We start from the raw sequence: 27,004 nt of genomic DNA, 5'->3' as shown, positions 1-27,004 counted from the left end.
CAGCCGCAGCTTATAGGAGACAGGGTTGATTTGTTGCAGGATCTTGAAAGGACCAAGGAACCTGGGAGCAAACTTGTATGAAGGCACCTTCAAGTGAATGTTTCGAGAGGACAGCCAGACTTTAGTCCCCGGAAGATACTGAGGTGGCTCTCTTCTCCTAGTATCTGCCTTTCGCTTCATGCGATCTACCGCCAGCAAAATAGAGGACCGGGTCTGTTGTCAGATTTGCAGGAAGTCCCCATATACAGAGTCAGCAGCGGGTACCTGAGATGAAGTCGACACAGGAAGAGGGACTCTGGGATGTTGACTGTACACAATGTGAAACGGAGTGGAAGTGGTGGACTCACTTGTGTGGTTGTTGTATGAAAACTCGGCCCATGGAAGAAGCTGTACCCAGTTATCGTGCTTTGAAGAGATGAAGTGGCGGAGATAATTTTCCATGATCTGGTTTATCCTCTCAACTTGCCCATTGGACTGGGGGTGATAGGCTGAGGAAAAGTCCAAACTCACATCCAGGAGTTTACAGAGGGCTCTCCAGAACTTAGAGGTAAACTGAACATCCCGATCTGACACGATGTGTAGAGGCAAGCCATGCAAGCGAAAGATGTGTAGAATTAAGAGACTCGCCAGACGAGGAGCAGAAGGTAGGCCGGTCAGCGGGATAAAATGAGCCATCTTAGAGAACCGGTCCACCACCACCCAGACAGTGTTACATCCTGCTGAGGGGGGAAGGTCTGTGACGAAGTCCATCGCAATGTGCTGCCAGGGGGCATTGGGTACAGGCAGAGGTTGAAGCAGGCCGGCAGGCTTGGAGTGAGTCACTTTGTTAGAGGCACACACCGTGCAAGAAGAGACAAAGTCCAGAACATCTTTAGGTAGCGTGGGCCACCAAAAATGTCGAGCAATCAGGTCTCGGGTTTTACGGACACCAGCGTGTCCAGCAAGTTTAAAACTATGTCCCCAGCGGAGAATTCTTCTCCTGTCTGCCAACCGAACAAAAGTCCTGCCAGGAGGGATGTCTCTAACCTGCAGAGGATTAGCAGTGATAATGCAGGACGAGTCTATGATGGTCTGAAGGGACTCCACCGTGTCTTCCGTCTCAAACGATCTGGACAGGGTATCGGCCCTCACATTGTTGTCCGCGGGACGGTAGTGGAGCACAAACTGAAAACGGGTGAAGAACAGCGACCACCTGGCTTGACGGGAATTCAGTCGTTGTGCAGACTGAAGGTAGGTAAGGTTTTTGTGGTCGGTGAAGATCAGGATGGGGTGAGCAGCACCCTCTAGAAGATATCTCCACTCCTCCAGAGCCAATTTGATGGCCAGCAGCTCCCGATCTACAATGGATTAATTGCGCTCAGCAGAAGAAAACAGTCTTGAGTAGTAGCCACATACTACTGCCTTTCCTTTGGAGCTCCTCTGGAACAGAAGTGCACCTGCACCAACAGAGGAAGCGTCCACTTCCAGTGAGAACTTCCGAGATACGTCAGGATGATGGAGGATCGAGGCTGAAGTGAAGGCTTTCTTGAGGCTAATAAATGCGGACTCTGCCTCTGGAGTCCACATTCACACCCTTCTTGGTAAGGGTCGAGATGGGAGCCGTCAGAGAACAGAGGTTAGGAATAAACTGCCGGTAGAAATTGGCAAATCCCAGGAACCGCTGTATGGCCCTTAAGCCTTTAGGACGTGGCCACTCCAGGACAGCCTTCACTTTCTCAGGATCCTTTTTGAGGCCCTGATCCGAGATGATGTAGCCCAGGAAGGGCAGAGAATTCCTCTCAAAGACGCACTTCTCCAACTTGGCGTATAAATGATTCTCCCTCAATCGTAGTAGAACCGGACATGCCTCCGATGAGTCGTCGGATCTGGGGAGAAAATCAAAATATCATCCAGATAAACAACAACACAGACATAGAGTAGATCCCGGAAGATATCGTTAACGAACTCCTGAAACACTGCGGGAGCGTTACACAGTCCGAAGGGCATCACTAGGTATTCGTAGTGCCCGTCCCGGGTGTTAAAAGCAGTCTTCCATTCATCACCCCGGCGAATCCGGACTAGATTGTAAGCCCCCCGCAGGTCTAGCTTAGAAAATTTTTTGGCTCCTCGTATGCGATCAAACAGCTCAGAAATGAGTGGCAACGGGTATTTGTTCTTGACTGTGATCAGGTTGAGGCCCCAGTAGTCAATGCAGGGACGAAGGGATCCATCCTTCTTTTTAACGAAGAATAATCCAGCCCCGGCCGGGGAGGAAGACTTTCGTATAAAACCCCTCTCCAGATTCTCCTTGATATAGGCCGACATGGATAGAGACTCAGGCAAGGAGAGAGGATATACCCGTCCACAAGGGAGAGAGGCATTAGGAACCAGTTCATTGGGGCAGTCATAGGTCCGATGTGGAGGCAGCGTCTCAGCCTCCCTTTTGCTGAAAACATCTGCATACTGAGCAAAATGGGGAGGCAGTCCCACCAACGACTGAGGCAGAGGAGGCTTGACAGGATGGATCTGCAACAGACAACGACCATGGCACTTGGAGCCCCATTGGAGAACCTCTCCAGAAATCCAGTCCAGGACTGGGGCATGTAGTAGAAGCCAAGGCAGGCCCAGCAGAACAGGATTGATGGCCTTGGGCAAAACAAGGAAAGAAATCAATTCAGAATGCAGGACTCCAACCTGGAGCTTCAACGGCTTGGTTTTAGAAATGATGGGATCAGGCAGAGGCAGTCCATTAACTGAGGCAACAGCCAAAGACGTCTCTAGGGGAACTGTGGGCAACTGAAGATGATCCACGAGCTCTTTCTGGATGAAGTTAGCAGCAGAGCCAGAGTCAAGATAGGCAGAAACTTGATGCGTCCTCTCGCCGGATACCAGGGTCACAGGAACAGTCAATTTGGAACCGAATGCTCTGTTAGATTCCGTTCCACCTAGGGTTGTCTCTCCAACCAATCCAAGGCAATGGGGTCTCTCCGGCCTCTGGGGACACAGACGCACAACATGGCCTCCACGGCCGCAATACAGACAAAGAACAGAAGTGCGTCTGCGTTGTTTCTCCTGGGTAGACAATTTGACATAATTACCTTGCATCAGATCCTCTGGTGGAACGACTGAGGGGGATTGCAGGACAGCAGAATCCAGCCTAAGAAGTTCTCTCTCCCGGAGAACCTCTTGGGAACGTTCCCGGATCCTCATGTCAACCTGGGAGGCGAGTAGGATAAGATCGTCCAGGGTAGTTGGCAGATCGCGAGCAGCGAGCTCGTCCTTGATCCCTGAAGACAGTCCCTGCCAGAATGTAGCCACCAAAGCCTCGTTGTTCCAGGTCAATTCAGCAGCCAGGATACGGAACTGGATGGCATACTCGCCCACGGAGAGGTCTCCCTGGTGTAGGGTTAGCAAGGATGCAGCAGCTGAAGAAATTCTCCCAGGTGCCTCAAAGATCGAGCGGAAGGTCTGTAAGAAGCACTGCAAGTCACGGGTCTCTGGTCCCTGATGTTCCCACGGAGGATTAGCCCATGCCAGGGCTTTGCCAGTAAGGAGAGAGGTGATGAAGGCGATCCTGACGTCATCCGAATAGAAGGACCTGGCATGTAGTCTGAAATGGATCAGGCACTGATTCAAAAATCCCCTGCAGCACCTCGGATCTCCGTCATAGCGTGGAGGTAGTGGCAAGAAACACAGGGGGTTGGTACCGGTACAGACAGGAAGTGTAGCAGGAGGAACGGCAGGAACGGGTGCGGTGATGACTGTGGTTGGAGCAAGCAACCGATGGGCTATGGCGTTCACCGACAGGAGGAGCTGGTCTTGTTGTGACTGGAGATCCTCCATCCCGGCCAGCATGGCTTGTGTCGTCAAAGTCTCAGGTTGACCAGCGGGGTCCATGGCCTGAGCGTACTGTCACGAAGCGGGTTAGTGGACCCACTAGGCCGTACCACCGTAGCGGGGAGGCAGCTGGCCAAACAACAGGACACCCCAGAAATACAATGTCCCGCACAAGAGTGCCTGTATAGTCCAGACGGTGGCCGCAGCTCTGGCACAGATGGAGATGGTTGCAGCAGATAGCGCCAAACGTGGCGGGTGACACAGGAGCCGCAAGTTGCGCCAGACGTGGCGGATTCCTCCGGACGTGGCAGATGACACAGGACGTGGCGGATTCCTCCGGACGTGGCAGAAGACACCAGACGTGGCGGATTCCTCCGAATGTGGCAGATGACACAGGACGTGGCGGATTCCTCTGGACGTGGCAGATGACACCGGATGTGGCGGATTCCTCCAGACGTGGCAGATGACACAGGACGTGGCACGACTTGATACTAAGGCACAGCACGGGAAACAGGAACGGGGAACAAGGCACGGGTAACAACAGGAAAGGGAAACACTAAGGGACCATTTGCAAGACAGACTGGGAAAACTAACAATGCTCAGGCAAGGATTAGAATGCCAGGGGCCTTCTTATAGACCAGGAAATCGTGGCAGTTGATGATGATGACTTCCTCCTATTTGCGCGCGCTGGCCCTTTAAGGCCGGACACGAGCGTGCGCGAGCACCCTACGGGACACACCTGAACGGAGCGGAAGTGAGCGCTGACGTCTCCTAGGAAGGAGATGGGGACAAGCGCTCACAGATCCATGGCTGCGGGCGTCGGGAGGTGAGTAAACCCGACGGCCCGCGGCCATGGACGCTACACGCACTACAGCTCCATTTCTATAGTGAACGGTAAGCCCATTCTCGTGATCGGTGGTGGTCCCAGCGGTCGGACCCCCACAGATAATTATCATTTATCCTGTAGATAGGTGCTAAATATTGATTATGGGAAAACCCCTTTGAGGTATATTCAAATGCTGCAGGTTTTAATAAATAACATAACAAATTTTGTTAATAAAGGGTTAAGAAATCGAATCAATTGTTATTATGTTGTCTTTCCCAGAATGTATAAACTGTTGTGTAATGGAGCACAGTGTTCCATTTTTTAGATGCAGGCTGCAAAATTTGACTAACTGATAATTGTTTGGACAGATGGCTGGGAAGATCTGGCTGCTGTTGTCAGTGGTATGAACAGCCATAGAGAACTCTAAATAAGCAGCGGGACAGCACACATTTAGTAGCATAGGCTCAGAATTAAGCTGAAGCTTTAAATAGTAACTACACTTTCATCAAACTATTGATATGTCATAGAGATAAATGAAAATTTGGGATCGGAGGGGTTTCGGGTGTTGAGACCCCCACCGTTGCTGAAATAATGGTGCAGAAGTTCTCAGCTGAGGGCTTTGCACCCCCGGCTGTGATTAGCGCTCATCAGCCTGAAGACGGCTTACATAGAACATCTATGTGAGCCGTCTTCAGCTTGACAGGGAGCGCCAATCACAGCCGAAGGAGAAAAGCCCTCATCTGAGCACTTCTGCCCCTTTGTTTCAGCAACAGTGGGGGTCTCAGCACCCGGACCTCCACCGATCCAAACTTTTCATATGTCTCTATGACATATAAAAAGTTTGATTAAGTGTAGTTAATCTAAGTCTTGAGAGTGTAGACCCAAAATTAAATCAGACTCATTTTTTGACACCATCCTGCTGGGATTCGGAAACTGACTCATTGCTTCTCTCTGGCTAGAGATAATATTTTTTTAGTACGCGAGGTGTGAATGAAAAAAGGATAGCATAACAACCACACCCAGCTGAAAAGGGAATCATTGGTAATGTAATATGAACCAGAAGACAGGTGGCCGTACATGTCGGCAGAGTCAATTTACATTTGTTTCATGCATCTCTACCACTGACAGTGCATATAAATAAGGTTGCTTAATAAAGATCTCTTAAAACCGTAGCAAAAAGTGGGTAAGATCAACAAGATACCAATAAACAAGAAGATAAACAGACATATAACCAGCTGTACACAAAGTATGGCAGGGTCCTCGATTCTCTCACACTCACTTCATTGCTTATATTTAGTACTATGCATCATAGTCCAAGATTAAGATCATGTAAATAGCATTGAGATGTGAGATTGCATCCTGGCATGAATTCTCCGGGAAATATGATTTATTTCTACAGAGGCTATCATGGCGAATATAATTCTGGACAAAAAAAAAACATTGACACATTGCAGACAAAACTGTTAGTACATGTGGATTGAACCATGCTTTGCCTTCAAACATGGTTGCAATTTTTGTTAGAAAATTTCCCTAGAACTGATGCTGTGGATAACTGCAATAGCGGTACCACACGTAAAAACACAAACATGCATTTTTTGATGTTGTGTATTTCCATATTAGTGTTAATATGTAAAGCATGATTCATTGACATTTACGTAACGTCTCGACAAGTCTCACTGGCATTTGTGTGACTTCTGGACAAGTCTCAATGACATTGACATAACATATGGTCATGTTGTGGTTGTTGTCACATTGTTGGGATTATTTCACAATAGTGATTCCCTGGGTTCTATTGTGATGATATCACAATGGTGATTGAGTTCTACTATGATGATGCCATGATGGTGATTGTCTGGGTCCTACTGTGATGATGTTGTGAAGATGTCACAATAATGATTATTGTAATAATGTCACAATGGTAATTGTATGGGTTATAATGAGATTTTGTTAAAATGGTGATTGTTCTGATGATGTAACAATGGTGATTGTCTAGGTACTATTCTGATTATATCACAATGGTAATTGTCTGGGTTCTTCTGTGATAATATCACAATAGTGATTCTCTAGGGCCTATTGTGATGTCACAATGGTGATTGTTGTGAGGATGTCACAATGGTAAAAGTTTGGGTTCTATTGTGATAATGTCACAATGGTGATTGTTGTCAGGATCTCACACTTGTGATTGTATAGCTTCTACTGTGATATTGTCATAATGGGCATTGTCTGTGTGAGGTCTCAGAAATAATTTCTGAGTTCTATTGTAATGATGTCACAATGGTGATTTTAGTAATGCTACCACAATGGTGGTTGTCTGTGTTCAGCTGTGATAATGTCCCAATGGTTATTGTCTTGGTTCTACTGTGTTGATGTCACAATGGTAATTGTTGTTATGATGTCAGAATGGTGATTATTGTAGTGATGTCACAATGGTGACTGTCTGGGCTCTATTCTGATTATGTCAAAATGGTAATTGTCTTAGTTCTACTGTGATGATGTCACAATAATGCTTGTTAAGATGAGGTAACAATGGTGATTGGGTTCTATTGTCATGATGCCACAATAATATTACACATAATATTACAATTGTGACTGTTGTGATGTCACAATGGTATTTGTTGTGATATCACACTGGTGATTGTGTTGATGATATCACAATAGTGACTTTCTGGGATCTACTGTGATGATGTCACAATGGTAATTGCCAAGGTTCTATTGTGATGCTTCAGAAGATGAGAAGAAAAATGCAGTCTAATCACGGGCATCGGCGCCAGACTGAAGAGGATCAGGAACGGAGTCAAGTGAGCAGGATCTAGGAGATCTTTTATTGAGAAGACGACGCGTTTCTGAACCGGACTGGTCCCTTCGTCAGGTCGGTATACAATAGTTGTAGCGCCCATGGCTGCGGGACGTCGGGTTCACTCACCTCCCGACACCCGCAGCCATGGATCTGTGAGCGCTGGCCTCCGTCTCCCTCCTAGGAGATGCCAGCGCTCACTTCCGCTCCGTCCGGCCGGGTGCCGTAGGGTGCGCGCGCACGCTCGCGCCCGCTCTTAAAGGGCCAGCGCGCGCACATGAAAACAATGTTCATTAACCCACATGATTTCCTGCCCTATAAGAATGCCCCAGCCCTTCTGATCCTTGCCTGAGCGTTGTTAGTCTTTCCCTGTCTGTCTCGCAAATGGTCCCTTAGTGTCTCCCGTTCCAGCTGTTACCCGTGCCCTGTTACCGTTCCTGTATTCCGCATTGTTCCTGTGCCTACCCGTGTTCAAGTGTCATCTGCCACGTCAAGTGCCATCTGCCACGTCAAGTGTCATCTGCCACGTCAAGTGTCATCTGCCACGTCAAGTGCCATCTGCCACGTCAAGTGTCATCTGCCACGTCAAGTGTCATCTGCCACGTCAAGTGCCATCTGCCACGTCAAGTGCCATCTGCTCATCGGATACTGCCCGCCACGTCTGGCGCCACTTTCCGCACCTGCCTCCATCCGTGCTGAAGCCACAGTCACCGTCCGGACTATTTCAGGTATCTAAGCATTACTGTTTGCTATCTTGCTTTCACATAGACTGTGACCTGGTCAGCTGCCTCCCCGCTAAGGTGGAGCGGCCTAGTGGGTCCACAAACCCAGTGTCCGTGACAGTACGCTCAGGCCATGGAACCCGCTGGCCAGCCCAAGACCCCAGTACAGAAGATTCAGACAGACATGCATGACCTACGCACTCGTCAGGATCAACTCCTTGAGGCGGTGAATTCTATTCTGGTCCGCCTGGATCTACTCGCTGTTCCACCCCCGGTTCTTCCTCCAGAAGCTGTTGTTGCCGTGCCACTGCCTGTTGCTCCCCCTGTTTGTTCCGGATCCTCAGTTCCTCTGCCTCTTCCTCCTCGCTATGACGGTGACCCCAGAGCGTGCAGAGGATTTCTCAATCAATGAACGGTGCATTTTAGGCTACGGCCTCATCTCTTCCCCTCCGAGGAGGCTAAAGTAGCGTTCCTTATCTCCCTCCTCGCTGGCAAGGCCCTCGCATTGGCAAACCCAATCTTGGAGCAACAAGGACCTGTATCCGCGGACCTAGCCTTGTTCCTGCAGTCCTTTCGTGCCGTGTTCGAGGAGCCGGGTCGAACATCCTCTGCCGCAGCCACTCTGTTGACCCTCAAGCAAGAAGGCTCCACAGTAGGGGAGTATTCGATCTCCTTCCGTACCCTAGCAGCCGAGCTGGCATGGAACAATGAAGCACTGGTGGCGACCTTCTGGCAGGGACTGTCCTCTCACATCAAGGACGAACTGGCAGCCCGCGACCTTCCTTCTACCTTGGATGCCCTCATCCTGTTAGCCACCCGGGTTGATATGAGAATCCGGGAGCGCTCTCAAGAGGTTCGTCAGGAGAGCCGGGCCCACAGACCAGCACTCCCTGCCCAGAGACCACAATTGTCCACCCCTAGTGCGCTACCTGAGGAACCAATGCAGGTAGACAGAGTCTGGTTATCTGAACAGGAGAAGCAGCGCAGACGCTCCTCTGGACTTTGCATGTATTGCGGCCTCAAGGGTCATTTTGTGCGTCAATGCCCACAGAAACCGGGAAACTCCAGTACCTAGGTGGAACGTCTCCAAACGTTAAAACCTCTTCCAAATTATCGATACCTGTGACCATCATCACCGGACAGGCATCACATCCTTCCTCCGCCTATTTTGACTATGGAGCGGCTGCTAATTTTATTCACCAAGATCTAGTGGATCGGTTTCAACTACCCACAGTCCATCTGGAGAGACCCCTGGCTGTTGCCTCTGTGAATGGTCTACCGCTGCCTGATCCAATCATGCTCATCACTGAGCCGGTGACATTATGGGTCGGAGCTCTTCACTCAGAACAGATCTCCTTCCTGGTACTACCCAAGGCTATCAATCCTATCCTGCTGGGTCTGCCATGGCTCCGTCTTCACGCCCCGACACTCGACTGGAGTTCTGGAGAAGTTCTTCAATGGGGTTCCAGATGCCATAGCCATTGCCTGTCACAAGTCCGTCCTGTTGTACCCCCTCTGCCGCAGTCACTCTCCAATCTACCTTCTCAGTATGCCAGTTTTGCGGATGTCTTCTGCAAACGAGAGGCTGAGACGTTGCCTCCACATCGGAGTATATCCTCTCTCCTTGCCTGAGAGTTTATCCATGTCAGCCTATATCAAGGAGAACTTGGAGAGGGGTTTTATTCGAAAATCTTCCTCCCCGGCCGGGGCAGGATTCTTCTTCGTTAAAAAGAAAGATGGATCTCTCCGACCCTGCATTGATTACCGTGGTCTCAATCAGATCACGGTCAAGAACAAGTACCCGTTGCCACTCATTTCCGAGCTGTTTGATCGCATACGAGGAGCCAAAAATTTTTCCAAGCTAGATCTGCGAGGGGCCTATAATCTAATCCGGATTCGCCGGGGTGATGAATGGAAGACGGCATTTAACACCCGCGATGGGCACTACGAATACCGAGTGATGCCCTTCGGACTGTGTAACGCTCCCGCAGTATTTCAGGAGTTCGTTAATGACATCTTCCGAGATCTCCTCTATACATGTGTTGTAGTTTATCTCGATGATATTCTAATCTTCTCCCCAGATCTGATGACCCATCGGAGGCACGTTCGTCAAGTTCTTCTGCGACTAAGAGAAAATCGCTTGTATGCCAAGTTAGAGAAATGCACCTTTGAAAAGAGGTCTCTGCCCTTCCTGGGCTATGTCATCTCGGATCAAGGCCTTAAGATGGACCCTGAGAAGTTAAAGTCTGTCCTGGAATGGCCACGTCCTCAAGGCCTAAGGGCCATACAGCGGTTCCTCGGTTTTGCCAATTTCTACCGACAGTTTATTCCGAACTTTTATTCTCTGACGGCCCCCATCTCTACCCTTACAAAGAAGGGTGTGAACGCCAAGGTGTGGACTCCGGAGGCAGAGTCCGCATTCATTAGCCTCAAGAAAGCCTTCACTTCAGCTTCGATCCTCCATCACCCTGACATATCTCGGCAGTTCTCACTGGAAGTGGACGCTTCCTCTGTTGGTGCAGGCGCACTTCTATTCCAGAGGAGCTCCAAAGGAAAGGCAGTAGTGTGTGGCTACTACTCAAGACTGTTTTCCTCTGCTGAGCGCAATTATTCCATTGGAGATCGGGAGCTACTGGCTATCAAATTGGCCCTGGAGGAGTGGAGACATCTTCTAGAGGGCGCTGCTCACCCCATTCTGATCTTCACCGACCACAAGAATCTCACTTACCTTCAATCCGGTCAAAGACTGAATCCTCGTCAAGCCAGGTGGTCACTGTTCTTCACCCGTTTCCAATTTCTGCTCCACTACCATCCCGCTGACAAGAACGTGAGGGCCGATGCCCTGTCCAGATCATTCGAAACGGAAGACACGGTGGAGTACCTTCAGACGATCATAGACCCATCCTGCGTTGTCACCGCCAATCCTCTGCAGCTTAGAAATATCCCTCCAGGGAGAACTTTTGTTCGGTTGGCAGACAGAAAAAGAATTCTCCGCTGGGGACACAGTTCTAAACTAGCTGGGCACGCCGGTGTCCGTAAGACCCAAGACCTCATCGCTCGTCACTTCTGGTGGCCCACGCTACCTAAAGATGTTCTGGACTTTGTCTCTGCTTGCACGGTGTGTGCCTCTAACAAGGTGGCTCACAGCAAGCCTGCCGGCCTGCTTCAACCCCTGCCTGTACCCAGTGCCCCCTGGCAGCATATCGCTATGGACTTCGTCACGGACCTTCCTCTCTCGGCAGGATGCAACACCATCTGGGTGGTGGTGGACCGGTTCTCTAAGATGGCACATTTTATCCCGCTGACCGGCCTACCCTCTGCTCCTCGACTGGCAAGCTTCTTCATTCAGCACATCTTCCGCTTGCATGGCTTGCCTCTTCACATTGTGTCCGACCAGGGGGTTCAGTTTACCTCCAAGTTCTGGAGAGCCCTCTGTAAACTCCTGGATGTGAGTTTGGACTTTTCCTCTGCCTATCACCCTCAGTCCAATGGGCAAGTTGAGAGGATCAACCAGATCATGGAAAATTATCTCCGCCACTTCATCTCTTCAAAGCACGATAACTGGGTACAGCTTCTACCATGGGCGGAGTTTTCTTATAATAACCACACAAGTGAGTACACCACCTCCACTCCGTTTCACATCGTGTACAGTCAACATCCCAGAGTTCCTCTTCCAGTGTCGACTTCATCTCAGGTACCCGCTGCTGACTCTGCATATAGGGACTTCCTGCAAATCTGGCAACAGACCCGGTCCTCTATTTTGCAGGCGGTAGATCGCATGAAGCGTAAGGCAGATACCAAAAGAAGAGAGCCGCTTCAGTATCTTCCTGGGACTAAAGTCTGGCTGTCCTCTCGAAACATTCGCTTGAGGGTGCCTTCATACAAGTTTGCTCCCAGGTTCCTTGGTCCCTTCGAGATCCTGCAACAAATTAACCCTATTTCCTATAAGCTGCGGCTGCCCCCTACCCTCAGAATCCCTAACTCCTTCCATGTGTCCCTCCTGAAACCAGTGGTCCTGAACCGCTACAGCAAGACCTCTAGTTCCACAGTTGCTTCCAGCGGTCCTTCTGATGTATTCGAGGTAAAGGAGATCCTGGACCGCAAGAGGGTTGGAGGAAGGACTTTCTATCTGGTGGACTGGAGAGGGTTTGGTCCAGAGGAGAGGTCCTGGGAGCCAGAAGAGAACCTCAGCGCCCCTACTCTTATTAAAAAGTTCCTCTCTCACTCTGGTCCCAAGAAGAGGGGGCGTAAGAGGGGGGATACTGTAGCGCCCATGGCTGCGGGACGTCGGGTTCACTCACCTCCCGACACCCGCAGCCATGGATCTGTGAGCGCTGGCCTCCGTCTCCCTCCTAGGAGATGCCAGCGCTCACTTCCGCTCCGTCCGGCCGGGTCCCGTAGGGTGCGCGCGCACGCTCGCGCCCGCTCTTAAAGGGCCAGCGCGCGCACATGAAAACAATGTTCATTAACCCACATGATTTCCTGCCCTATAAGAATGCCCCAGCCCTTCTGATCCTTGCCTGAGCGTTGTTAGTCTTTCCCTGTCTGTCTCGCAAATGGTCCCTTAGTGTCTCCCGTTCCAGCTGTTACCCGTGCCCTGTTACCGTTCCTGTATTCCGCATTGTTCCTGTGCCTACCCGTGTTCAAGTGTCATCTGCCACGTCAAGTGCCATCTGCCACGTCAAGTGCCATCTGCCACGTCAAGTGTCATCTGCCACGTCAAGTGTCATCTGCCACGTCAAGTGTCATCTGCCACGTCAAGTGCCATCTTCCACGTCAAGTGCCATCTGCCACGTCAAGTGCCATCTGCCACGTCAAGTGCCATCTGCTCATCGGATACTGCCCGCCACGTCTGGCGCCACTTTCCGCACCTGCCTCCATCCGTGCTGAAGCCACAGTCACCGTCCGGACTATTTCAGGTATCTAAGCATTACTGTTTGCTATCTTGCTTTCACATAGACTGTGACCTTGTCAGCTGCCTCCCCGCTACGGCGGAGCGGCCTAGTGGGTCCACAAACCCAGTGTCCGTGACAATAGTTGCACGTGTATTGTGCACATATATGTGGTAAAAAGACCGGGAACACACCGGTGCAAAACAGTTCAATTTACATTCAAATTATCAGTAGCCGTTCCGGGATAAAAACCCTTCATGGCTTCAAAATTAAAACATCATGATTTATACAAGCAATACATGTTCAACGGTCTTTTAACTACATATTTCTGCACCCTACATGTGCAACTATAGTATACCGACCTGACGAAGGGACCAGTCCGGTCCAGAAACGCGTCGTCTTCTCAATAAAAGATCTCCTAGATCCTACTCACTTGACTCCGTTCCTGATCCTCTTCAGTCTGGCACCGATGCCCGTAATTAAACTGCAGTTTTCTTCTCATCTTCTGACTCATACCTTGTCCCAGGTACTAAGGATTTAGCACCAAGGGACTGCAGTGGGTGGCAGCCGGCGATCTACACTTCACCACCTCACAAATAGGCTCAGAGGAGCGCCGCCATTCCCTCAAATTTTTTGCTGTACTAACTTATCTATTGTGATGATGTCACAATGGTGTTTGTTTGGGTTCTGATGTGATGCTGTCACACTGGGGATTGTCTGGGTTCTTCTGTGATGATGTCACAACAGTGATTGTCTGGGTTATATTGTGTGATGATGTCACAATTTGGATTTAATTCATGATGTTACCATGGTGGTTTTCTGGGATTTACTGTGATGATGTAACAATAATGATTGCTGGGTTCTAATGTGATGATGTCACAATGGTGATTGTCTGGGTCCTTCTGTGATGATGTCACAATGCTGATTATCTGGGTTCTGAGGATATGAAGATAATTGTGATGATGTCGGAATGGTGGTTGATGTGATGCTTCAACTATGTTATTTGTTGTGATGATGCTGTTACAATGGTGATTGTCATGATGATGCCACAAGGGTGATTGTCTGGGTTCTAGAATGATGTCAAAATAGTGATTGGGTTCTTCTGTAATGATTTCACAAGGGTAATTTTTGTAATGATGTCACAAAAGTGATTGTCTGGGTTCTACTGTGATGATGTCGCAATGGTGATTATTGTAATGATGTCACAATGGTGACTGTGTTTTATTAAATTTTTCTATATGTCAAAATGGTAATTGTATAAGTCCTACTGCGATGATGTCACAATAATGATTGTTAAGATGATGTAACAAAAGGTGATTTGGTTCTTCTGTGATGATGTCACAATGGTGATTGTCAGGGTTCTTATGTGATGATGTCTTAATTGTGATTGTCTGGGTCCTTCTGTGATTATGTAACAATGTTGATTGGGTTTTGATGCGAGGATGTCACACTGTTAATTGTTGTGATGATGTTACAATGGTGAGTACTATGATGATGTCAATATGATGGTTGTTGCGTTATGTCACAAAGGTGATTGCTGTGATGATGTCCTAAAGGTGATTATCTAGATTCTACTGTGATGATGTCACAATGTTAATTGTCTGGGTTCTACTGTGACGATGTCACAATGGTGATTGTCTGGGTCCTTCTGTGATGATGCTACAATGTTGATTGTCTTTGTTCTGATATGATTATACCATGGTAGTTGTTGTGATGATGTTACAATGGTGATTGTTGTGATGATGTCACAATGGTAATTGTATGAGTTTTTCTAAGATGATGTAACAATGCTGATTGAGTCCTTCTGTGAGCCTGTTGCAATTGTAATTGTATTTGTTTTGAAAATATGATGATAAAAGGGTGCTTGTTGTGATGATGACATAATAGTAATTGTTGTGATTATGTCCCAATGGTGATTGTTGTGATAATGTCACAATGGTTATTGTTGTTAAGATGTCACAATGGTGATTGTTGTGATGTCACAATGGTGACTGTTGTCATGATGTCCCAATGGATTGTCTGCGTTCTACTATAATAATGATGTTACGGTGGTGATTATCTGGGTTCTACTGTGATGATTGAAAAAGGGAAAAAAAGGGGAAAAAAGGACCACAGGGGCGCTGCTGTTAATATAAATAGGAATGAACGATGTTCATGGTTTAATGAGTAAAAGGAGAATGCACAGACTACGCATTTCAACGCCGAACCGGCGTCTTCGTCAGGCGAAGATGCCGGTCCGGCGTTGAAACGCGTAGCCTGTACATTCTCCTTTTACTCATTAAAACATGAACATCGTTCATTCCTATTTATATTAACAGCAGCGCCCCTGTGGTCCTTTTTTTTTCAGATTTTTTTCCCGTTTTCAATCAACTATCCACTGGCAGCACCTCCTGGTTGTTGCGTTACCGGACCTAGGCAGCAGCTGTTTGTGCCCCAGTGCACCTTCACCACCAGTGTTATACCTGCCAGTATTTCACACTCACAAGGTGAGCACCAGCCGTGTTTAACTTGTTCTCCCAGTTTATCAGGTTAATTTGCACCATGTGGCGCCGTGTCTTCCTTTTTTCTCTATTTTAGTAACTACTGTGATGATGTCCTAATGGTAATTGATTTTTGTTTATGTCAAAGTGGTGATTGTTTGCCAATGACAAAATTGTGAAGATGTTTTGGATTCGCTAAAATTCTAAACTATCGGGAAATTTTAACTAATTAAATTAGTGTAGAATCGATTTGCTCATCTCTAGTGATGATATCTCAATGGTAATTGTTGTGATGATGTAACAATGGTGATTGTTGTGATAATGTCACATTAGTGTTTGTTCTGATAATGTCAAAATGATAATTGTTGTGATGATGCAAAAATGGTGTATGTTGGGATGATGTCACAATGGTGATTGTTGTGATTATGTCCCACTGGTGATTATTCTGTTTTTGGCCGAATTGTAATTGCCTGGGTTCATCTATTATGATGTTACAATGATGATTGTAGTGTTGATGTCACAATGGTGATTTTCTGGGTTCTACTGTGATGATGTCACAATGGTGATTGTTTTGATTATTTCACAGTGATGATTGTCTGGGTTTTAATGTGATTTCACAATCGTGATTGTTGTGATGGTGTCACAATGGTGATTGATGTGAAGATGTCACAATGATGATTCTTGTGATGATGTCCATTGTGATTGTTGTGATTATGTCCCAATGGTAATTGATGTGATAATGTTTATCCCAATGGTGATTCTTGTGGTGAGTTCTATTGTGGGTTCTACTGTGATGATGACTTAATGGTAATTGTTGTGATCATGCCACAGCGGTGATTGTCTGGATACTAATGAGATGATGTCACAATGGTGACAGGTTCTATGTTGAAACGCGTTGCCCTAAATAAATCCACCCATTAGTACTATTACTCTGCCGATTCTTCGTTTGTGTAGCGCTTTCCTATATCCATTTTTAATATATATATTTAAAAAAATATATATACCTTTTTAAATGGCTATTTCTTGCGGCATAATACAATTGATGCCGGCATCTGGATATTGAAAGCTGCAACCTTATTTTACTATTGCCTACATCCCTAAATTGTACCTGCCAGTACATACCGATTTAGGTAAGTGCTTTAACTTACCATCACTTGAATTAACTTACCTATCAGGTTTATCTTGCACCATGTGGCGCTGTGTACGTTTTTTTCTTCCCAGACACTAATGTGACGTTGTCACAACAGTGATTGCCTGAGTTCTAATGTAATGATCTTACAATGCAGATTATTGTAATTTTGTCACATTGGTGATCTTTGTGTTGATTTCATACTGGTGATTGTTGTGATGATGTCACAATAGTGACTGTTATAATAATGTCCCAATGATGATGTGCAAGGTGTCTACTTTCAGAAAATATATAGTGTAGTTATGGGGGTTTAGTATCAATTTTTATTTTATAATTTAGGGTTTATTTAGACATGTCCAAGGTATGAAAATTATTCCCTCTACCAAAGGTGCAGCATGTCCAAAAACCTCTTCCAGTGAAAGAAGAAAATATATTTTGGCACATCAGCTGTCAGAGAATGAAACCATATTGAGATGGAAAAAGGAGAAATTATCTTTTGACACCTCAGCTGGAAGGAAATTCCACCATATCGGGGTTGAGGATTGTGGAGTGGTAAGGTGTGTTCTGGAAAAGTTATTCCGAATGTGAAAACACACATTCTCTACCTTTTTTTTTTTTTTAAAGTAACACCCCTACTTCACGCAATCTCTTATCCGCCAATCTTACAGCGCCAGCCACGCAGGACCGGCATTGACTAAAGTGCCTGAGGAAGGTCAATGTTTTGACCGAAACGTCGCACGCACTGTCACTGGCTACAAATAAATTAATTAATTACTTGGATAAATAATTCCATATTGGTGTGCATAGTACTTCGTTTCTTTGCAAGAGAATCCTTGTCACATAGCAGAAGATGACATGGGAATATGTATATTAGATATTAGAGAAGAAACAGTTTAACTAAATCAGTATTACAAATAAAATAAAAATAAACCATGCAAATGTTATTCTATTAATAGTTAATGTAGCCATTGCATGACATGACAATATATCATAGAGCTTCCTGTACATATAAAGAGATGTGTATGCATCGCCAACATGCCATAATGTGTATAGGAAATATTTTCCTATACTTAAAAGGGTTTGTAAGGTCCAAAGACCACTTTATGTGTAATAAATTCTTTCCTCCAATATACTTTCCTTATTCACTGTTCCGTTTCATACCTACTAGCAATTAGCCTGTTTTATCCTACTGAATTAAATGCTATGTACACCTTTAAAACCATTTTATTTGTTTTTAAATAACAATGTCTATCAGTGTGTTGGGTGAAACTTTCTAAATACTTTTTATTAAAAATTATTTTAAGTTTTTGAGATACAGCTGCTCTGTATCCTGTACAGAGCAGCTGTATCTAGCGCTGAGACCTGAATCCATCAGGTCAGTGGCACTGACGGGTTCAGTGACAGTGGGTCCTGTGTGTCTCTGACATGCATAAATTAGATGTGATCGGTAACAGTTCGATCCTGCGTGTCAGAGACAAGTAGGACCCGCTGTCACTGAACCCGTTAGTGCTGCTGACCTGACGGATACAGGTTTCAGAGCTAGTTACAGCTGCTCTGTATACAGGATACAAAGCAGTTGTATCTCAAACAGTCATAGTCAAAAGACGCTCCTCGTGAAAAGACGTTATAGAAAGTCTACAAGCCCGTCTTCAGGCTGACGAGGACAGCCGATCACAGTTAAAGGTGTAGAATGCTGGGCTGAACAATTCTGCCCCTTTGTTTCAGCGATGAAGGGGGACTCAGCACCCGCACCCCATCAATCAAAACTTCTGATATGTTGCTATGACACATAAAAATGTCACTGAAAATATAGTACCTCTTTAAGAGTAAGAATACATAGAGTGGCAGCCGCATGTGGACAAAAACCTAGTGGTGAATGGCCTCCCAATTTAGTTGGTAATACCAAAGTTTTACCGGCAACATCGTGGGGCCATTTGTCACTGTGGGGGGTGGTTTCGGACACATGCAGCTGCCGCTCTGTGTATTCTCACCCTAAAGGAGTGTCACATCTGGAAAATACATTGGGGAAAATTTATTAAAACCAGTACAAGTAAAAGTGGAGTAAAACCACATAACAACCAATCAGGTTCCTCCTTTTATTCCTAAGGAGTCTTTGCGCTGGTTTTTATAAATTTCAGAAAGGGAATCTAATTGCTAAGAGGGTGCTTTCTTTTAATAAACACAAATATCTACAGATAGCTACTTTCTACTGCTTTTAAAAGGTGTATAAGGGGTATAACCCATAGAAGGGTTGCCCTAAAATGTCAGGAATCAAAAGCCTTACACAAGGGGTAAGTGCAAACATTGATCAGGTGCTCAGACCTTTTGTTCTGGCCCTATCCTCATATGTCTGTGACACTAGGGACGTGTTGAGAAGGCTGGAAGATATTTGCCTCTATCCAGCTACTTGACTAGCAATCCTGGATGTAGAGGCTTTGCATAGTTCAATCCCATATGAAGGTGGATGCAACCCTGCCAGACATTTCTTGTGAATGAGAGGCACACACCTAGATAGGCATAACAATTTTGTCATGACCCTTGTAGAATTCGTGCTTAAGCACAATTATTTCTTGTTTGACATAAAAATTTTCCACCATCTCAGGGGTAGAACAATGGGGAGCCTGTGTGCCCCCACATATGAAAAGCTATTCCTGGGCTGGTGGGAAGAAAGAGTGGTGTCTATGGATGCCATGGGGAAATGGACGTCGCAGAAATGCCTTTGGTTGAGATATGTTGATGATGTCCTAATACTATGGACTGGCACAAAGGAATGTTTTCCGCATGAAATATTGAAGAAATGAGTGGTGTGGTTTTGATTCCAGCAATGGAGTGCGATATAACACTTACTAGGAAATTGCTGCAGTGTCTGTGTCTCTTTGCCTCTCTCTCGCACTCTGCTCCTGCTCCCTCCTCCCCGTCTTTATAGACTTATGAGTAGATGGATCATGGATAAGAATTAGGCTGTTCTCATACAATTTTTTCAGTGTAAGCGTCTGGAAAGCTCATATGCTGAACGTATCCATAGGCAGCAATTCACCTGGCGTATACCAAGAGTGTGCTTTTGTCATACACCGGGCAGGTTTACCTTATTTTTTGAATAGAATAGTGTAGTAGACTATGCTATTCTATACAGCGGGATATAGTTAAAAAATAAAGTATATTACACTGTGTACGTTTTTTTTTTTACTATGGAGAGTCCATGAGCGATGTTTATAACTATATACCTTTGCAGGGCCTGTGTGAGTACACAGGGTGCTACACCCTCACAGCATGTAGGGGGCGCCACTGGGCAGGCCGTTTGATCTCTATGTCCTCTGCTCTTGGTAACACAGAGAGGAAACAAGAGCAGAGGTAGGAAGAGAAGAGGAGGAAGCTTCGCCCACAGTCTGCCCCTGCAAGAAGGATGTAAGTGCTTATGTGTGGCTATGAGTGTGTATATATGTATATGTGTCTGTGTATATAAGTCTCTGAGTTTGTCTATGTATATGTTCCAGTATGCGTGTGTATATGTGTGCCTGCGTGTCTATAGATATATGTCTCTGTGTAAGTGTGTATATGTTTCTGTGTGTGTGTATGCATATATATATATATATATATATATATATATATGCCTGTGTGTGTGTGTGTGTGTGTGTGTGTGTGTGTGTGTGTGTGTGTTTATATGTGCCTGTGTGGATATAGTTCTCAGAGTGTATTATCCGTGGTGTTACATAGGACTGCAGATAACATCCACTACATTATCTGTACTCAGGGAGTTATCACTGTATGTTATCTGTGATGTTACATAGGACTGTAGGTAATACCAACTACACTATTTGTACTCAGAGAGTTTTTATTGTGTGTTTTCTGTGGTATTACATAGGACTTTAGGAAACACCTACTACATCATGTTTACTCAAAGGGTATGTGCACACACACTAATTACGTCCGTAATTGACGGACGTATTTCGGCTGCAAGTACCGGACCGAACACAGTGCAGGGAGCCGGGCTCCTAGCATTATAGTTATATACGATGCTAGGAGTCCCTGCCTCTCTGCAGGACAACTGTCCCGTACTGTAATCATGTTTTCAGTACGGGACAGTAGTTCCACGGAGAGGCAGGGACTCCTAGCATCGTACATAAGTATGATGCTAGGAGCCCGGCTCCCTGCACTGTGTTCGGTCCGGTACTTGCGGCCGAAATATGTCCGTCAATTACGGACGTAATTAGTGTGTGTGCACATACCCAAAGAGTTATCACTGTGTTATCAGTGGTGTTGCAAAGGACTGCAGGTGACATCTATTACATTATGTGTGATCAGAGAGTTATTACTGTGTTATGTGTGGTATTACATAAGACTGCAGGTAACATATACTGCATTATCTGAACTGTGTATATATGTGCCTGTGTGGATATATATGAGTCTGTATGTGAATGTTTCTTTATGCTTGTATATATGTGCCGTTGTGTATATATGTGCCTGTATGGCTATATATGTGACTTTATGTATTGGTATATGTGGCTGTGTGCGTACGTGTGTGTGTGTATGTGTTTGTATGTCTATACCTTTACCTTTATGTATTTACCTTTATATATTCCAGAATGTGTGTATATATATTTTCCTGTGTGTCTAAATATCTGCCTTTATGTATGTTCAGTATATATGCTCCAGTATGCGCGTGTCTATATATGTGGTTAATTTTTGGTTTGTGGAGGGCAGCAATAGAGAGTCCCGCACCGGGCACCATCCAACCTAAGGCCGGCCCTGTACCTATGCATACGTTGCTCTCTGATGTATACCTCTGACAGAGGGCAATAACGCTATGTGAACAGATCCTTATTTCCACCAAACTGTCCAGCACTGCAACCAATATTAAAATCCAATCCATATTAAGGATGCAGAATTTTGCACGTTGCATAATTTCTTTAGATAGCACATATAGATTCACAGCCCTATACTCTCCAATTAACTTCATTAACTGTGTCACAAGTTAAGAAAAAAGCTGATGGAAAATGCTGACCAAGTGCAATTTGCAGCATTTCCAAGGAACTTTATTTGAAATCTTAGGATGGCTTTACATGTTTTGATAAGGCCTCCTTCACAAACACTTTTTTTTAGCGTTTTTAAACACATTCAAAAATTGCCATACATTTCATGCATTTTAATGGTGGTTTTTTTTCATGCTTTTTTTTGTGATGTTTTTTTATTTTATGTAATTTTATACATGCATTTTACCTGCCATTTTAAAAGTCCTATGGAGAAGCCTATTTAAAAAAACACCCCAAAAAACACCATACCTAGAGCATGCTGTATTATGAAAAAAAACTCCACTGTGCCCAAAAACACTACAAAAAAAACCCACAAACCAAAACATTGTGTGTATGTAGACATTGTCATATTTTACTTTAGGCTTTAAAGTCATATTTTCAGACCACAACTATAGAAGTCAAAACTGCAATTGCAAATCTTCTGTAGCGCTAAAAATTTTGTTTGTAAGCTCAGCAAATTGCTGTGTGTAAATGCAATCACTCAATAGTCTTGCAATTAAAAAGGGTGTTGCCATACAAGACCAATTAGCAGTGTGCACCATTTTGACATTCCTCTACACCCTTTTACAATGTGGCTACGATTTAAACTTTTTTCTGCCTTCAGCTTTAGACCTGTTGCAGTCCCAACATTTCTGCATAAAGTAATTTGACTTTTCTAAAAATAAATTTAGGTGGACACTATTTCGTGCAAAACTTTCCGCAGTGATCAGAAGTGTGGGATTATTCGATGAAAAAGTAGATTAGCGGAAGAAACACGGTATTGAGTCCTAGAGCTTTGACAGGTCAGGGTTATGGTTTCAAAGTGCACTTTACCTATAAGCAGCCACTTCCAGGTTAAGTCCTGTCTTCACTTGCATGAGGTCATGATAATCCTTCAGACGATCAGTGATGGTTATTGTAATAGTCTGTCTTTCAATTTCCAATTCTTCTATTATGATCTGCAGGAACAAATGTAAGACTATTTATAATAAGCAATAATACACATAAATTCTATAAAAGGGCAGGTAGCAATTGGTACTGTACATATTATATATACACACACACACACACACACACACACACACACACACACACACACACGCACACACACACACACACACACACACACACACACACACACACACACACACAGTGTTCGGCCATTACATTAAAACCACTGACAGGTGAATTAAATCCCCGACAATAACCACATGTGAGAATTGGTACTGGACCATTGAGCAATGGAAGAAAGTGGCCTTGTATGATCAATCACATTTTCTTTTACATCATGTGGACGACTGGGTGCGTGTGCGTCGCTTTCCTGGGAAAGACATGGCACCAGAATGCGCTATGGTAAGAGGTAGTGTGATGATCTGGGCAATGTTCTGCTGGGAAACCTTGGGTTCTGGCATTTATGTGAATGTTACTTTGAGATGTACCTCCTACCTAAACATTGTTGCAGACCAAGTACACATGTTCATGGCAACAGTTATTCTCTTATGACAGTGGCCTTTTAGCAGGATAATGCGCTCTTAAAATTTCCCCAGATTTTAATACAATCTAGCATCTGTGTGATGTATTGAAAAAACAAGTCAGATCCCTGAAGGCTCTTTTCAGGTCTTAAAGGGTCTGCTGTTAATACTTGGATACCACAGGACACCTTCAGAGGTCTTGAGAAGTCCATGCCTACACAATATGGACACAGTGACGTCACTCACTTGTGAAGCGGAATCCCCGACCCTGTGGCCGGGGATACGCTACAGAAGAAGTGAGTGACCACACTGTCCATATATGGACACAGTGACGACACTCACTTCTGAAGCGGAATCCCCGACCCTGTGGCCGGGGATTCCTCTCCAGGAGAAGTCAGTGACTACACTGTCCATATATGGACATTGAAGTCAGTGACTTCTCCTGGAAGGGGGGGCTGGGTGCAACCTGCAGGGGGCTGTGTGGCATTACCTACAGGGGGCTGGGTGGTATTACCTACAGGGGGCTGGGTGGCATTACCTACAGGGGGCTGGGTGGCTTTACCTACAGGGGGCTGGGTGGCATTACCTACCAGGGGGGCTGTGGCATTATCTACAGAGGGCTGTGTGTGGCAACAAATTTAAATAAAATTCATCCTATTTTAAAACAGACAGTGAAATAAACGAATGCAAAACGGGTCAAAATCGGCCGTTAAAAACGGCAACACAGCCCGGAACAGAATCGGAACGAAAGCAAAACGGCTGTGAAAAACGGCCGACACTTGGACCCTGTCGTGTGAATAAAGCCTACCTCTACCGCTCTGGCGGCAATGTGGCACCTACAGGGGGACTGTGTATGGAGCTATCTACTGGGGGGCTGTGTGTGGAGTTATCTACATGGGTGCTGTGTGTGGAGCTATCTACAGGGGTGCTGTGTGTGGAGCTGTCTACAGGGGGGCTGTGTGGCGCTGTGTACAGGGGGCTTTGTGTGGCACTATATACAGGGGGCTGTGTGTGGCACTATCTACGGGAGGCTGTATCTGACGCTATGTACAGGGGGCTGTATCTGGCGCTATGTACAGGGGGCTGTGTCTGGCGTTATCTACAGGGGGGCTGTGTCTGGCACTATCTATAGGGGGGCTGTGTCTGGCACTATCTATAGGGGGGCTGTGTGTGGCACTATCTACAGGGGGCAGTATCTGACGCTTTGTACAGGGGGGCTGTGTGTGGAGCCATCTACAGGGGGCTGTGTGTGGCGCTATCTACAGGGGGCTGTGTGTGGAGCTATCTACAAGGGGGCTGTGTGTGGAGCTATCTACAGGGGGGCTGTGTCTGGCGCTATGTACAGGGGTGCTGTGTGTGGAGCAATCTACAGGGGGCTCTGGTGGATGATTTTTCCATTGACCGGTAGCAGAGTTACACAACTGGAAAAAAAAAATCCCCATCATGTAACTCTGCTACCTGTCAATTGAAAAGTCATCCACCACAGGGTCTCCCTCTTGACTTTCATTGTTCTCAGCCTTTTGGTTTGTCCTGCAGCTGCTGCCGCCGTGATGATTATACCCAAGATAGGAAAAGTAACATAAAGACGATATAACCTGATCCATAATATCTGTGATGTCCAGACAGTCTAGAGATCCGAAGTGACAATGTGCGCTTGTTATTTGTAGAAGGATCTGGCCGTGATTTGATGTGTTTATGCGGGATATTGGGCGTGGTTAGGGGCGTGGCTTAAATGTCCCTCTTTTCCGAATTCAAAAGTTGGAAGGTATGCTGTTCTAGTGATCGTGGGGGTTCCAGCAGTGAGGCCCCCAGCGATCAGATACTAATGTCCTGGGGATAGGAGATAATGATCTATTCTGGGATTACCCCTTTAACCCGTTAGTGAACGCCAATACGCCTTCTCACGGCGGCCACTAACGGGCTTTATTCTGATGCATACGCCTTTTTACGGCACTGCATCAGGATAAAGTAAACAGAGCAGGGAGCCGTCAAATCTCCCTGCTCTCAGCTGCCAGAGGCAGCTGAGGGTTGGGGGCATCCCTGCTCTGCCGTGTGAGATCGATATAAGTATCGATCTCACCCGTTTAACCCCTCAGATGCGGTGCACAATAGCGTGCACCACATCTGAGTGGTTTTGGAGAGAGGGAGGGAGCTACCTCTCATCCCACCGACACCCGGCGATACGATCGCCGAGTGTCTGTGTCTCCAATGGCAGCCGGGGGCCTAATAAAGGCCCCCAGGTCTGCCTGTAATGAATGCCTGCTAGGTCGTGCCGGAGGCATGACCTAGCAGATGCCTGTCCGTTTTAAACGGACAGGCAGTAATACACTGCAATACAAAAGTATTGCAGTGTATTATAATAGCGATCGGAGGATCGCATAGTGAAGTCCCCTAGTGGGACTAGTAAAAAAGTAAAAAAAAAGTTTAATAAAGTTAATTTTAAAAAAAATGTGAAAAAAAATGAAAAACCCAGCTTTTCCCCTTACAAAATGCTTTACTATTAAAAAAATAAAATAAAGTAAAAAAGTTACACATATTTGGTATCGCCACATCCGTAACGACCCCGACTATAAATCTATTACATTATTTAACCCGCACGGTGAACGCCGTAAAAAATATAATAAAAAACTATGGAAAAATTGCTGTTTTCTGTGAATTCTGACTTTAAAAAAATCTGATAAAAAGTGATCAAAAAGTCGCATCTACTCCAAAATGGTACCAATAAAAACTACAAGTCTTCCCGCAAAAAAAGCCCTCATACAACCGCATCGGCGAAAAAATAAAAAAGTTACGGTTCTTCAAATATCGAGACACAAAAACAAATAATTTTGAAAAAGAAGCGTTTTTACTGTGTAAAAGTAGTAAAACATACAAAAACTATACAAATTTGGTATCGTTGCAATCGTAACAACCCGCTGAATAAAGTTATTGTGTTATTTATATCACACGGTAAACGGCGTAGATTTAAGATGGCAAAAAGAGTGGCGAAATTTCAGGTTTTTTTCTATTCCCCCCCCAAAAAAAGTTTATAAAAGTTAATCAATAAATAATATGTCCCCCAAAATGGTGCTATTAAAAAATACAACTTGTCCCGCAAAAAACAAGACCTTATACAGCTATGTTGACGCAAAAATAAAAAGGTTATAGCTCTTGGAATGCGACGATGGAAAAACTTAAAATATGGCTTGGTCATTAAGGTTTAAAATAGGCTGGTCATTAAGGGGTTAATATGGTGCCCCAAGGACAAATTATATGGTGGCATGCAGAGATCCTCTGGCTCTGTATTCGGACACATAGGGACTCATTGTCTTGGTGTACAGAGTTTGTGTACACGGCCTTGATGTGTGCATGAGCCCTTAGACCTTTTTATATCTTCTTGGAGTGATTTTCAGCCATCATGGAGATAATAATACAAATAATGACAATTATTTGCCAATGACTAAAAGGAGAAACATTAAATTATATATTTATCGAAAGTTCTAAATATTAACTGTCAGCTTCCCAAAACACTGCTGCATTAACATCTGCTTAAGGCCACTTTCACTTGCGTTTTTTGGTTAGTATTTTGCATCAGTATTTGGAAGCCAAAACCAGGAGTGGACCCTACGCAGGGAAAAAATGTAGTGGAAAGATTAGCACCTCTTCTATGTTTTGGACCCACTCCTGGTTTTGGCTTACAAATACTGCCCAAAATACTGCACTTTAAATTGATCCATGCAAATGAGAGTTTTGGCATGAGAATGCTTTTCGCCCACTGCTGCCCTTTGCTTAAGTTGTTTATCTCTCAGCTTTAAAAAAAAATCACCTTAGACACTGTTGCTTGGTAAACATCAACAAACTATTTTGTAAAGATGCTTTTCTCAT

General features: G+C 45.4%; 1 protein-coding gene across 1 annotated transcript in view; it reads right to left on the bottom strand.

Moving 5' to 3' along the window:
* The window catches only part of SYNM (synemin), a 90,723-nt gene that overhangs the window by 13,640 nt on the left and 50,079 nt on the right, over positions 1 to 27,004 (bottom strand). Inside the window, exon 2 of the mRNA XM_075858235.1 lies at positions 22,503 to 22,627. Coding sequence (XP_075714350.1) covers positions 22,503 to 22,627 — 125 coding nt within the window. The remainder of the gene's footprint in view (positions 1 to 22,502; positions 22,628 to 27,004) is intronic.

This window comes from Rhinoderma darwinii, chromosome 3 (assembly GCF_050947455.1).
Source record: "Rhinoderma darwinii isolate aRhiDar2 chromosome 3, aRhiDar2.hap1, whole genome shotgun sequence".
NCBI classification, from domain to species: domain Eukaryota; kingdom Metazoa; phylum Chordata; class Amphibia; order Anura; family Rhinodermatidae; genus Rhinoderma; species Rhinoderma darwinii.
Note: the sequence above shows the minus strand (reverse complement) of the source record. Positions and strands in the feature narration are given on the sequence as shown.